The 13,525-nt window shown below is 44.3% G+C and overlaps 1 protein-coding gene across 1 annotated transcript in view; it reads right to left on the bottom strand.

Annotated features, from left to right (window-relative positions):
* The window catches only part of LOC134071074 (TBC1 domain family member 15-like), a 40,476-nt gene extending 27,286 nt beyond the window's left edge, over positions 1–13,190 (bottom strand). The window contains exons 1-6 of the mRNA XM_062527651.1: positions 13,155–13,190; positions 12,325–12,423; positions 12,080–12,154; positions 11,529–11,664; positions 8,536–8,755; positions 314–416 (exon numbers count right to left, since the gene is read on the bottom strand). Coding sequence (XP_062383635.1) covers positions 314–416; positions 8,536–8,755; positions 11,529–11,664; positions 12,080–12,154; positions 12,325–12,423; positions 13,155–13,190 — 669 coding nt within the window. The remainder of the gene's footprint in view (positions 1–313; positions 417–8,535; positions 8,756–11,528; positions 11,665–12,079; positions 12,155–12,324; positions 12,424–13,154) is intronic.
* Between the last annotated feature and the right edge of the window lie 335 nt (positions 13,191–13,525).

The following is a 13,525-nucleotide window of genomic DNA, read 5'->3' as shown; positions in this document are numbered from 1 at the left end:
GAGGTTTGAATTTTTCCTGGACAACGTTTTTGTGGTGCAAATATATCACTCTTTTGAACGCATATGGTTTTGAGAAGAAAAACACTTTACTTTCGTGACCCCAGAAACTTGCCGGACTACTTTCTTCAGCATCAAAAACCGGCTGGATCTCGGCTCACAGGACGCTGTTGCGGGGTAGTCAGTGCTGATGCACAACGTTGCTGACGGGGAACCCATATAACTTTGTGTCTTAAAACCCGAACTATCCCTTTAATGTCTCTGATACTGGTCTGACGTCACAGATGACCTGGAGTCAGCAGGAGAGGCCTCTCACCTGTATGAGCCCGAAGGTAGTGTCGTCCAGCAGGTTCTCAAAGGACTGCGAGAGGGCCTTGCTGTAGTGGCCCACGTTCAGAACCGATGAATCAAAGCGTGACCTGGGGAAGGACACAGGTAGCGGATCTGTGAGTTCAAACCATCACCATCATCAAGGGCACTGCTGTTAACTGTTCTAAAACGCATGAAATTATTAATTCAACAGATTCAGCTTTATGACGTGACATGATTGACAAGCGGGACAGATTTTTTTTGGGGGGGTGGTGAGAATCGCTTAGCTATTATCACCTTGAAGAAATATTCAGGAGGTAAGTGACATCATTGGAAATCACAACTTATATAATAAACTTTATATCTTTACCAAAAAAATAAAAATAATAAAACATGTTGCATAAAATATCAATACATGACTGCTGACTACAGTTACTATACTCCCTATGTCCTAACAGCACTGCATTATATTTCAAATACACAATTTCACTCATATGACGCCAGTGAGCACCTGATGCCTGATGATGATCTCACCTCATTAACAGTTTCTGTATAATCACACCACTGTAGTGAAAGTTAACACATCCACATCTACAGATACCTTTAACTACACCAGGAACATCTCAGGAAGCAAAACCACACACACACACACACACACACACACACACATTACAGATGAATTTCCAAGGTATTGAGCAGGACAGATTTGCCATCCATCAAATGTCTTGAGTGGCAGACAGGCAGTGCAGTGAGCAAGATTTTTTTTTTGGTTTGATTTCATCAGAGCTGAAGGAGTAAGTGATGAGCCTGCCAAATAAACTTGTGTCTCAGCAGAAGACCATATCTTAAGAAATAAAAAAAAAAAAAGAAAAGGAAAGGAAACACCGTCTGAGGAAACGAAAATATGGTCTAGTAGGCTCAGTTCGTAACTTGATAAATGTCAGTGTGACAGATTGCGTTCTTAAAAAAAACTCCACCTTGGCAACACAGGCTTTGTTTGACGTTCTCTTGCACATTGCGGCACGTCCATTTATTTCTTTATTTCTCTCCCAACAGGGCGTCTGTGGACATCTGCAGCCTCGTTGCGGGATGTCCTCTTTTTTCATTGGCAGAGCAAGCAGACACCCTCCAGCTTTGAGTGGTGACAGCTGCATAGCACACACACACACATAAACACCATCTGACTGGATGGGAATGGACAGCTCCCGCTCTCTCTCTCTCTCACACACACACACACTTAAGGTGGTTAATAAGGCAATGACTTCGGCCGTCTGCATCACAGAGGGGGGTGAGTGACCACACTCATGCAGGAATACACAAAGCTTGTTAATTACGAACTGTGGCATGTGTGCATCGATTGCCTTCTAGAAAAATCCTTCCTAGCCTTTTCCTTTTCATTTAAGCCCCAAAATTGTAACAACAGCACAAATATTAGTTCCATTTGGGCTGCAGTATTCTCCAAAACTATGTACTACTGATTTAGTTCACTGATGAAGAAATCTCATATCGTAGTAGGATTCAAATTAAAAGATCTATATGATTTAAGTAACGATCAGAGACTCTTCAAATCTTTCTTACAAAGAACTTTACCTGAACATAAATGTTCTCATGTCTACATATTGTTGAGGCAACCATTTGGGTAGTAAATTGGCCATAATATTATAGTATAATGGGCAAATGACAAACACATGTTCAGTTGTGATCATCAAAATCATGTTCCAGGAGTTAAAGCCCTCACTGTGCCCCTGAGAGGTCAAAGAGATTCCTCTTGTTCCTCCTCAGTAACGTGGAATTTGCCGGATTTATTCCCATGACATTCTTCATATATCAGAGATGCTAACTATAACTATAACTATAACCATAACAATAAAAGCGTCCACACTGGCCAACGATACGAAAAGTCGCTCCTCATGTTGAATGTGATGGCTATATGGGTTCTGATTGGCTGTTAGCTTTTAATCGTTCTCAAAATCGCTCGGAAAGTGATCCCCAACGATATCGTTCTAAATGTCGTTATCGTCGTAGATTATGTGCGAATGTTATCATTCATATTAACAAGAACTATATTTCTTTATAGTCTTCGCTATAGTTATCTTGGTGTGAATGGCCCTTAACTCTATAAAACTATAAAAAGACAGAGGAGACGGTCACAGCCGGGGAAAAAAAACAAAACAACAAAAATTGTCCCTCAATTTAGCCTCCACTTCTGTGGTGGCGCAGTCGCTGGTGCCAAAGAAAGGTTAATTGGCAGAATGAGGCATCTATGATGAGGGGGTAAACTGCAAATGAGTGCAAGTGGGTTAGCGGGCTTTGCCGTTAGCGCTAGCTCATTACAGCCAGCGAGATAGGGGAAATGAGAGCTTAACCGTAGATCCCCACCACTCACTAGCACAAACACAAACAACTGGGCACACACAGACGTGCATGCAAACACACACACTTTTCAAAATGCTTCGCTTGAACACTCAGCGGCCCAGGGAAAGGCTTGCAAACAAAGGGCACCATTAATCTGTTTTCTCTATCTCTCTCTGTATCTCAAACTGAGTGGGGTTGGTGTGTCTACAGCAGTCTGCAGGAGGGGGAAACGTCACACAGCAGGCCACATGAACACCCCTCTGCGCTTAAAGGGGTGATGGTGCTCTTCAGATAGCTGTCATTCGGGTCAAGAGGCATACGAGTATGTGAGACATACTGTTTGTTAGGATGTGGATGTTGTGTGTGTGTGTGGAACGGGGGCAGACCGCAGGCACTGTCCTCATCAGTGGGAGGAGAGAGAGAGAGATAGAAAGAGGGAGGGATAGAGTGAGATGGAGGGAGAGGGAGAGAGAGAGAGAGAGAGAGAGAGAGAGAGAGACACACATCTCACACAGAGGGGTCCTGGTATTAGCATACAAATAGCACTCAATCAAAACGGAAGTGGTTTGGCAGAGAATTCATTAACGGCGGTCTGATAGCGGGAAGCGCGGTGGTGTGTGGTGCGTGGGGGCGGAATGTATGGCGGTGATAAAAACGGCAGAGAAGAGGCCCCCCACCGAATGCCTACAGAGCCGCCGGCCTGGCTGCTGACACCCCCTGGTGCAGCTCGTGTGACTGCTTCGGCCATTACCAGAGAGGAGGCAGCTGTCTGCAGCCAGCCAAAGAGGCTTCGGCAGCTTTGGCAACGACACGTCGCTCTGGCTAATTTGAATGACAACGTCCACGCAAACTACAATGATAACGACATGAAGAGCAATATCGTCGGGGATCACTTTCAGAGCTCTAACAACATGAAGAGCAATATCAACCGGGGATCACTTTCAGAGCTAAAATGACATGAAGAACGATATTGTGAGAGATCATTTTCAGAGGAAAATTGAGAATGGTAAAAAGCTGACAGTCAATCAAAAGCCATCATCTTCTCGATACTATCACCTTCAACATGAGGAGAGACTTTGCTTACCGTCGGTCAGTGTGGGCGTTCATGTCATTATAGCCAGTCATCTTTATAGTTATTGTTCCTGATGTGAATGGCGCTTTACTTAAGTATTTTCACACATGCATGCACATAACCACACAATGACAATACACACACACACACAAACAACATACATGTACGGAAATCATACATAAACAGACACACACACACACATAAGAAACATCTATGCAAAGTACATCCTCCATACACAGACACACACACATATACACACACCAGCATGACAACCTCATGCCAACACTTTCATGACCATTTTTCATGCACAGGCAAGCATTTGGTAGTGAAGCTCATAATGCTCATAGCTGCCATCAGGATCGTATTTGTGTGCACAAACACATATGATACACACTCATCCTCAGAGTTATGGACACATTTTTGATACTGAAATACAGTCTTCTCTGTCTCTCTCTCTCTCTCTCTCTCTCTCTCTCTCTTTCTTGCTCTCTCTCTCTTCCTCTCTCTTGCTATCTAGGCTCATTAAAAAGGAAAGGGATTAAACAAATAAATGTGAGCGTAATGAGGCTGCTAGCCTTGCGGGTTAACTCCGCACACAGTGGCAGCGGCATCATAAATCACCGCCGGGAATAAGAGATGAGGCCTCCCCTCTGAAGTGCGGTAAGGTAAGCAGATGCATGTCTCTCTCTCTCTCTCTCTCTCTCTCACACACACACACACACACACACACTCTTCCTCACACCTACAAACACCCTCTCTCTCTTCAGCAAGCATGCTTTCCTGTTCTGACTCTTTCCCTTACTCATACTCCCTCTTCTCATACTCTCTCTTACTCATTCTCTCTCTCTCTCATGCACACTCACACACACTCTCACACGCGCACACATGCACACTTTTCTTTCATAAAGTCAAGGGTTAGCATGAGCCCTGTCCTAGAAAGGTCTATTTTCACCTTAAAAATGCTACCCCCCCCCCCAAACCCACTACCAAATAAGAGTGATGTGGCACGCCACAGCATAGCCGAGCACCAATGGGAACCAGCGGAACATGCCAGTGGCGCCCGCTCTTGGCTGCCGACTCGCAGATTAGTGGCACATGGTGAAATATTTATGAATATTCATACGGTTGGGCGATGCTGACTGACAGTTTGGAAGCGATGGCTACGGGGCACAGAAAACAACAACAACAAAAAGTGTGAGGCATGAGCAAAGCCCGAGCGCCAGCCGCCGCCGCCTCGTTTGGAGTTTGCCGCGGTCCCGGCCACTCGCCAGGCAGAGAAACCAGAAGCGTTTTCTGACCCTCGCGCCGCTGACGAAAATTATTTGGGTTCTTACAGCTCGACCGGTTGAGCTAGGTGCTAGCAAACAACAAGGGTATGGAGCCCCAGAAGAACCTAGTGATGAAAACGTCTGCAGGGCACAGTATTACACACTATGGCCATGCCCATCTTCTAAATGATTACATGTAGAGCGCCAGTCAAAGGTTTGGACAAGACTACTCATTTGTGTATATTTTTTGTTTTGTCACGTTGACTGATTTAGGCATTGTAGAAAACTGAACGCAAACGTTATTTATAACAGTACATTATACATCAAACAGAGCATAATTAATTTTCATTAAGGATTAAAAAACAGTATCTCCGACAATTTTTTTATGTACTATGTGTAATGTACATGTAAATGTGGCCTGCAATGGCCATGAATTTTTCCCACTACTATTATTACTATTGACTGGGTCAGTCAACCCCCACCATTCGTATTCGTGTCCAGTCCAGGCATAGTGACCTGTATGCTAACCAGCTCCAGATGCACTGACAGGTGACCTGCCCCAGGGTCAAGAGGCCTTCCGTGAGCCTCCACTGCAGTATTGTTAGCTTGTAAATAAGGCATCCGATACGATCACTCACTCACTCTCTCGCTCTCTCTCTCTCTCTCACACCATCACATAATTCCTGTATCCCTGCTGGTGGTCTCCACGATGACCGAATATGTTATTCTGATTTCGGCTGCAATCTCGTCTTCCAATCAATGCCCACCTCAGCATGGATTACAGTCTCCGGCCCTGACACCGAGCCCCTCCTCTGTATTGAGTGACACCAGGTCGCTGTTCAAGGCTATTAGGGGTCTTATGTGTCACCACAAGCATCTACTAACAAGGGATTGTTTTTTTGCTAAGCTTTCGAGAACAATGCGCTTCCATATGTAGTGTGTCATTTTCATCCAAGAAATAGATTTTCCCAAGAAGAGCGAAATCAAGAGCAGTTCAAATGGAGTGCAATTCAGCTTCATGAGTCATGATTAGTAATGATAGGCCATTTTGTCCTTGCGCGAGCTCGTTCTAAAAATAAAACACACACTGCAATATATACCATTGCTTACCGCACAAACTTCAGACGGCACTTACAATTGTGGTGAGTGAGGAGTTCTGCAATGGGGGCGGACATGGAATAGTTAAGTACTCCATTTCCCTTCAGGACCTCTCTACATGTGCCATTTAAAATAAATGCTGCGTTTCAGCGTCAACGACAGGAATGAATGTGAATAAAAGAAAAATGTCACTGTCAAACTAACTGACGCCTTCAGGTTCCAGCTCTAGTGAAGACGCTGACTGTCCTCTACTGGCCGAAGACAGGAACTGCGCCCACCGGTAGAATCTGTGGGCAGCATGCGAATCAGACGGAATCCACATCAAATCAGACTGTGGTGACAGCGTTGCGTGGCGAAGGCAAACCAGCGGAGACAATGAGCAGAGCACAGGCATGGTAAAGGGATTACTCCCGCCTCGCTCAAATCCCTTCCACCCCCTCCAACATCCATTTTGCATGCGGCTCATTTGTGTGTGGATGTGCTGTTGGCTTAAGTCATTGTGTATTGACCTCACCACTAGCACTATTTATTCATAAGGCCATGCGGGTGGGTGTGTGTGTTTGTTTGTGTGTGTGTGTGTGTGTGTGTGTGTGTGTGTGTGTGTGTGTGTGTGTGTGTGTGTGTGCGTGCGCTTGAGCATGTGGGTGGGGCGGGTTGGGGTTTCATATCCATAATTCAAAATGTATTTTTATCAGACATTTGGAGTTATTCCAATACAAAGGCAGTCCTTAGCAGCAAGGCCTTAACACTCTAGGGACATGGACTTGGGTCTCCTGCTGCTCGTTGTCTTGTTATTCTTAACTGGTTTGTCTATACATGAGCACAAACAGCAGAGAGGCTGCCAGGTGTTCAGGCCTTACTGCTCACTTCCTGCTACTCTTGCGTGTGTGAGAACGAGAGGGGTTGGTTGGTTGGAGGGAGAGAAAAAGATTCAGAGACAATCTGAGAGGACTGATGGTGATGGTAGTGGTGGTGGTGGGGGTAGGGAGGAGGGGCTGAAACAGCAACCCTGGGCCTCCTTCTGCTTTCGGTGGTTTTTTTCCCTCTCTATACCTGTCACGCAATATTGGACCAGCTGTGGAGGCTGCCAGAGATCTAACAACATGGCCTAGAGATATAAAGAGAGAGACAGAAAGAGAGAGACCGTAACAAGAGAGCAAGAGGGGGGAGGTAGAGAGACACTGATAAGAAAGGGAAAGAGAGAGAGAGAACGCAAAAGACGGGGAGGGAGAGAATGACAGGCAGCAAAAGAGGTCAGGAGAGATAGAGACAGAGAGAGAGAGAAAGAGAGAGAGAGAGAGAAAAAAGAAAAGAAAGAGACAAAGGGAGAAAAAAGAGAGAGAGAGAGAGAGAGAGAGACATCCTGTGATCCCACCGTCTCTGGCTGTGAGCGTTCTAAACCGCGTGAAGCTGGTTAACCTGCGCGTGCCCTCCACAGGGGGGCCTGCCAAACTCTCCTCACACACACAAACACCCACCAGAGCGCCTCATTGGCTCAACCACGCAGCCGTACCGCACCGCGCCACGCCTCCACGCTCCCGCATCAAACACGCGGGTGAGACGGCCGCCAGACGTCCACTTTGAAGTTTCCGTCCACGGCTCCGCGGAGAGATTATTAGCGACTCCGCACATGATGCCTACTAGTGTGTGTAAAGACCAGGAAGCCTTTTTCGGCAAAGCTGCGGAGAGAAATCTGAATCCAAATTTCAAGGGAAATGCCATCAAGCGAGAACACCACACAGACACGCACAGATTTACGCTCCCTTTAAATGTTTGAAAATGGACCCATCAGATTTGATCCGTTTATTCTGTGTTCAATAAATGTGCCAAAGACTGACAAATAAACAGAACCACAGAGGCACCAAATGTACTGGCCATATCCATCTTTACCTTTGAGCATGAGTGAGCCCTTACGCTCTGCATTTTCTGCGCGTCCTATTATCAATTCCTACCAGATTTGCAGGCCATCATAAAGCCAACAAAGATCAATGGCAAGGAATTGGTGCAAGATATGAATTAAATGGAGAGGAACAACCCCAGAGGACAAAAGATGTCATAAAACCGGACCGCATGTAATAAACCTGACTTTGTAGGTTATGCACGGATCGAGATATTCAATAAAACACTTCCATCCATCCTTAAATTTACTTGCTTCACAATTGAGTCGTTCAGGCAGTGGAACACATAAAACTTTAGTGGCGATGAATTGTCTCATCCCATACGGTTCTGCAGTATGGGGATATATACAGCACTGCCGATACACGAGGCCAAGTGATTTCCGAGCTCATTCACAAGGTGGCCAGCAACTCACTTAAGCACACACTAGGGTGTGTAATTCTGCAATGTGTGTTTGTTTTTCTTTAGCTGGGGAGGTGTGTGACTGTGTACGTGTGTGTGTGTGTGTGTGTGTGTGTGTGTGGCTGAATTACTACTCACTCAGTCAGGACTATGTATCGGCGTAGGCAGTTCAGCAGCATTTCGGCGCCGCCCTGGTGGAAGTGGAGCGATGGTACAGGCGTGTCTTCCTTCAGGCTGAACTCCAGGTAGGTCCAGCCCGCCTGCCGCACCTTGATGGAGATCAGGTCACTCGCGCTGAAGCTCAGGCACCCACCACGGCTCCTTTCGGCCACAGGGGGAGGAGACCCATCTGCAGGGGCTATAAAGGTGAAGATCCAACATCAGCTCACACTGACATTCGCACAATGAAATAGCTCAGTGTTAAAGTCCACATCGTAAACCTTGTTTAAACCATAGCCTGAAGCTCTTGTCTTCTGAAAGGCAAGCCCAAAAGGCCCGCTAACACCAATGGACAGTTGTTGCTTTTTCTTTTGTAGGCTATTTGTTGAAAATTGGAACTCCACACAACCTTCAGAATGATCAGGAAAATTAATTGCTGTATGGATTCAGCCTTGATTTACGATACACCTATGGTCAACTGGGTTGCAATGAATTGTCATTCTAAAAAAGTGGAACCCCTCAAAAAAAAAATGTTTGTGAAACACTGTTTTAGAGGAACAGAGAAGATATTTATGGGTGTAATAAATGGCAGTCCTTCAGTACCACTTTAACTACAGAATATTAATACCATTACTCTTTAAGATGTGGAACGGAGTTGAAGTGGAGTTTGGAAAGAGTGTGCTTGAAAGAGTGGAGAACAGAGAAATTGAAAAGAGGAAGTACAATTAAAAAAAAAAGCTATGTTAAGTAGAGAGGAGCTATTAAATGTCTACCACTCACAATCGGATATGACCCACAAGTCCAAGGAGCCATGATGTCAAATGACATGCACCAGAATAACTCTTTTTCAGAATTACTTCGGAGCAGTACCACTTGGCTTTGTCCATGGTTCAAGACTGACTTCTGTCTAAAGGCATCAGCCCCCTATCTTATCAATGAGGATTTCAATAAGAATTCAGACGGCTGGTTACTAAGGTCTTCTTCAATCAATTTTCCACTACTGATTCACAGGCCCATCGATTGGGTCCTGAAGAGCAACCTTACTGAAGACATTTCTTCGAGCCTTGCTGACAGCTGATCCATGGCAGCTGACTGACAGGCAAATGTCACATCTGTTCTCAAAGATGTCAACTTCTATCCACTGGTGGTGACTGATTATCATCTAATAAGTCATCAAGCGAATCAACTTAATCATTTGCAGCAGTATAATTTTTAAGAGGAAGGGAGAAATGTTTGTAGTGTGTGCAGTGTGTGTGGAGAAGTGGTTTAAGTGTGCGTTGTGATCAAATGGCTCATCTGACCACAGGAAGTGTCAAAGTCCAACCACAAATGACATCACCTAAAATTACAAGTTAAAGGGACACTTCACCGATTAGCATTAAGCTTTGTATCTTTAGAAAACCAGTCATGTTTTTGAATGGTCGTGCATCATTCCCTCAGTTTGCCTTGAGATGGGAGAAATACGGATTTCAATGAAACCCATGAACAGGACTTCCTGCTTTCAATGATGTAAAATGATGATTTTTACATCATTGAAAGCAGGAAGTCCAACATTGAAATCCATATTTCTCCCATCTCAAGGCAAACTGAGGGAATGATGCACGACCATTCAAAAACATGACTGGTTTTCTAAAGATACAAAGATTAATGCTAATCGATGAAGTGTCGCTTTAATAAGAGCATCAAATAATTTTCAGCGCTAACATATTTCTGTTTTGATCTACAGTATTATTATCTATGCACTGTTGTCTGTTGTGTCATCACTGTCTTTGTCTAGCTGCACTATATGTTATTTGAAAAGACACACACTGTATTTGCTGAAACAAATTCCTATATGGTTTTACATAAATGGCAATAAAGTATCTTGAACCTTGAACCTTTCGAGGAGATGGAAAACAGCCTTTTGGTCACATCATAACCTTGGGTTCTAGGAATTGGCTCTCGACTGCTTGCAGTGCCTTCATGCTGCTGTCCGTTTAGCTAAACAGTGGATAAGGTGCGCAGCCCCCTCCCCGCCCGCCCCGTCATGTAATAAGTCACCCTCGATGTTTCAGCTCGGCCAGTAATTCCACTTAATACGATTTGCCTGGCATTTAAATGCCTGGAGGATAAGTGGTGGTGAGGTGCTGATTAATTCTCCGAGGGACCCGCTGAGATTGATTGCAGGCTGATTTGGGTTTGGGGGAGAATTGGGGAGGGGTGGAAATTGAAGCAATTAGTCTTTCCGGAATTAATTTCATGCCACCACAACCCCCCCCCCCCCCCCCACACACACACACACACACACACACACACACACAACCTCTCTGTCTCCATCTCTCTCTTGAATAACTCCTGCAGAGGACACAGGTGCCTTAATATATGCCTGAGAGACCTTGGTTCTTTCGCTCTATCCCGCCTGGAATTCCAAAACTTTTTTTTGTCCCCTTCTTTTTTTTTTGTGGAAGTGAGGCAGAGAGATTTAATTATGGCTATGGCGGTGTGGCTCTGAATGGCAATTAAGATTGAATGTGTGAGACAAGGACAGTAGCAGTGCATTGTCAGAATCAGCAACCACTTGCCTAATTAAAGGACAAATCAGGACAACACGTGGGCACTCAACGCTCTCTAAGGACCCCTGGCCACATCCTTTTATACACATAATGGAGTCATCACTTAATTCTCTACGGTGAAGAATTATTCCCAGTATCTGGCATGTTTCTACTTGTAAAATGAGAGGTATGTGAGAAAGTATATCTACTCTGAGTTGCCCTTATTAAAAATAAATGCAAGAACAAACAAAAAAACTAAATACAAACCACAAAGGTATTATATTGAGGAGATCCAAAAGTATTGGTCTAATGTATTTGTTTGTAAAAACAAATAAACCTTCATTCAATGCTTTCCTCTATCCTGTTATTTACCATGAACACCACTTTCAAAGTCTTCGCTACACTTCAGATCTGAATGAGGACTGAGGAGAGATAGCCTACCTTCGCCATTGCTAGGGGTCTTCCTGCGGAAGTAGACCGCGTTGACCATGTCCCACTCCGTCTCAGAGCTGAGCTGGGGCTCAAGTGGCCTGGGAGGCCTAGTGCTCTGATTCCACTCCACCACCGAGCTGGAGTCCTGTGCATACACAATAACCTCAGACGTTGTGTGTGTGTCTGTGTGTGTGTGTGTGTGTGTGTGTGTGTGTGACTCAGATTCCAACTGATCTGGGGTAAGAGAAAAACATTCTATGGCATCAACCAGCATTCTGTACTGTGGTGCAAGGAGCAGGGAACAATTCCTCCATGATTCCTTGGCTATGGATGACTGGGACATTCAATTAGAATTGAACATTATTTGCGACTATAGAGGCCATGTCTGATTTATCTGTATAACTGTATTCATCAATATAGAATGCTTTTCTTCCAATCGTTAATAAACAAGGTGAAGTATTCCACAGCCACTTGCCCACTGTGATCTGGCATCAGTTTCTTTCCATTAATCCCAGGCAAATTCAAATATTGCAGTTCAAAGCAGTGAACAATGTACTGACCTTGTTAGGACAGAGCATGCTGGAGGGGTCAGCAGCATCCTCAAACTGTCTAAACTCGATCACGGCATCCCCGTCCTGATAACATAAAGGAATACTAAAATTGTTGGTCATGCAATCCTGGGGTGGGGCATTGTGAATCCTCATACAAAGTCAAGATCTATAGATATAGATATCTATAGAAGTATATCTATATCTCTAGATATCTATAGATAGGTATTTAAACAATAAAGTCCAGAGTCCATCACCTTCTCAATCACACGCAGACATCCTGAAATGAGTGAATCTTGATCTTCTTGTCTGTCCGGATTTGTGTGAATATACACCCCGTCATGCTCAAACACAACCTGGGAACAAACACATGTGTTCTATTTAACAAGGTCAAGACGGGTCATTCCCGACGGTAAAAGTACAGTATACTGATCTAAGATGATCTACGATTAACAAGCACAGTGAAATCACAGAGCAGATCTCCTTACAAATTCTGTGATGAATCACATGACGAAACAGCGTAGCCACTGCCTAAATAGAGCAAGAATGCAATAGTTCAGCAAGTGAAGGGACGTCAATTAAAGTGATCCATCTCCCCTCCTAAATTCTCATAACTGTCTACCATTCCACCTTCCTGTCTGTTGCTACACCGTGTAGTTAACTTTATGACTGCCATTGCCACCATCAACTTCAGACTAGTGCAAAACGAAGTTACTGAAAATGCAGTTAGCAAATAGCAAAACTGTTATGTCTTTATATGGCTATGTTGTGCGACGTAAGATAACACTATCTGCCCAAGCTCCCTGTTTTTACATAATTCGTTTACTTACTCAAAAGAAATTTAAGAAATATAACAACCAAACGAATTAATCAGAATACCATTTGTAACCTAACATCTAGCATGCTAGCCTGTTATTAGCTAACGAAGGGGACGAGCCAACTTAGACAAGCTTGTTCACGACAGACTGCATGCCCGATTTTAACGTCTTGCTTTTTTTCCAGGAGGGAAGCAGTTTCTGGACATAGTGTTAGTTTACACAACGTACAAAAACTATGCATTTCGATTTGTTTAGCATCCTTTCTTTACCGTAGAACACACAGGAGCTGCTGCCGCCGCCGCCATGTCTTCCTTGCTCTGTTATGATGACGTAGGATTCACGTGCCTTACAATAACTTTGCTTTGGAGTCACACAGACACACAACAATTGTCTTCTGTGCTTGGCACAGCGAGTTATGGTTGAAGTCAAATTAGTCTGATTTTCAAAGTTATGGGATAGTAGATTATTACGGTTGTTTATTTGCATGGTACGATAACTGTTTGTTGGATGGTTAAATGGTTGGCTGCAAAAGAGTTAATGTAGACCAGCAATGTTTTTTGGTTCCAAGGATCCCTTTTGGGAAACCACATTTTCTGAGGACCCCTTATAACCATAACAGTTAACCATTTGTATTCTCTGA

Source organism: Sardina pilchardus, chromosome 23 (assembly GCF_963854185.1).
Source record: "Sardina pilchardus chromosome 23, fSarPil1.1, whole genome shotgun sequence".
Lineage (NCBI taxonomy): Eukaryota > Metazoa > Chordata > Actinopteri > Clupeiformes > Clupeidae > Sardina > Sardina pilchardus.
Note: the sequence above shows the minus strand (reverse complement) of the source record. Positions and strands in the feature narration are given on the sequence as shown.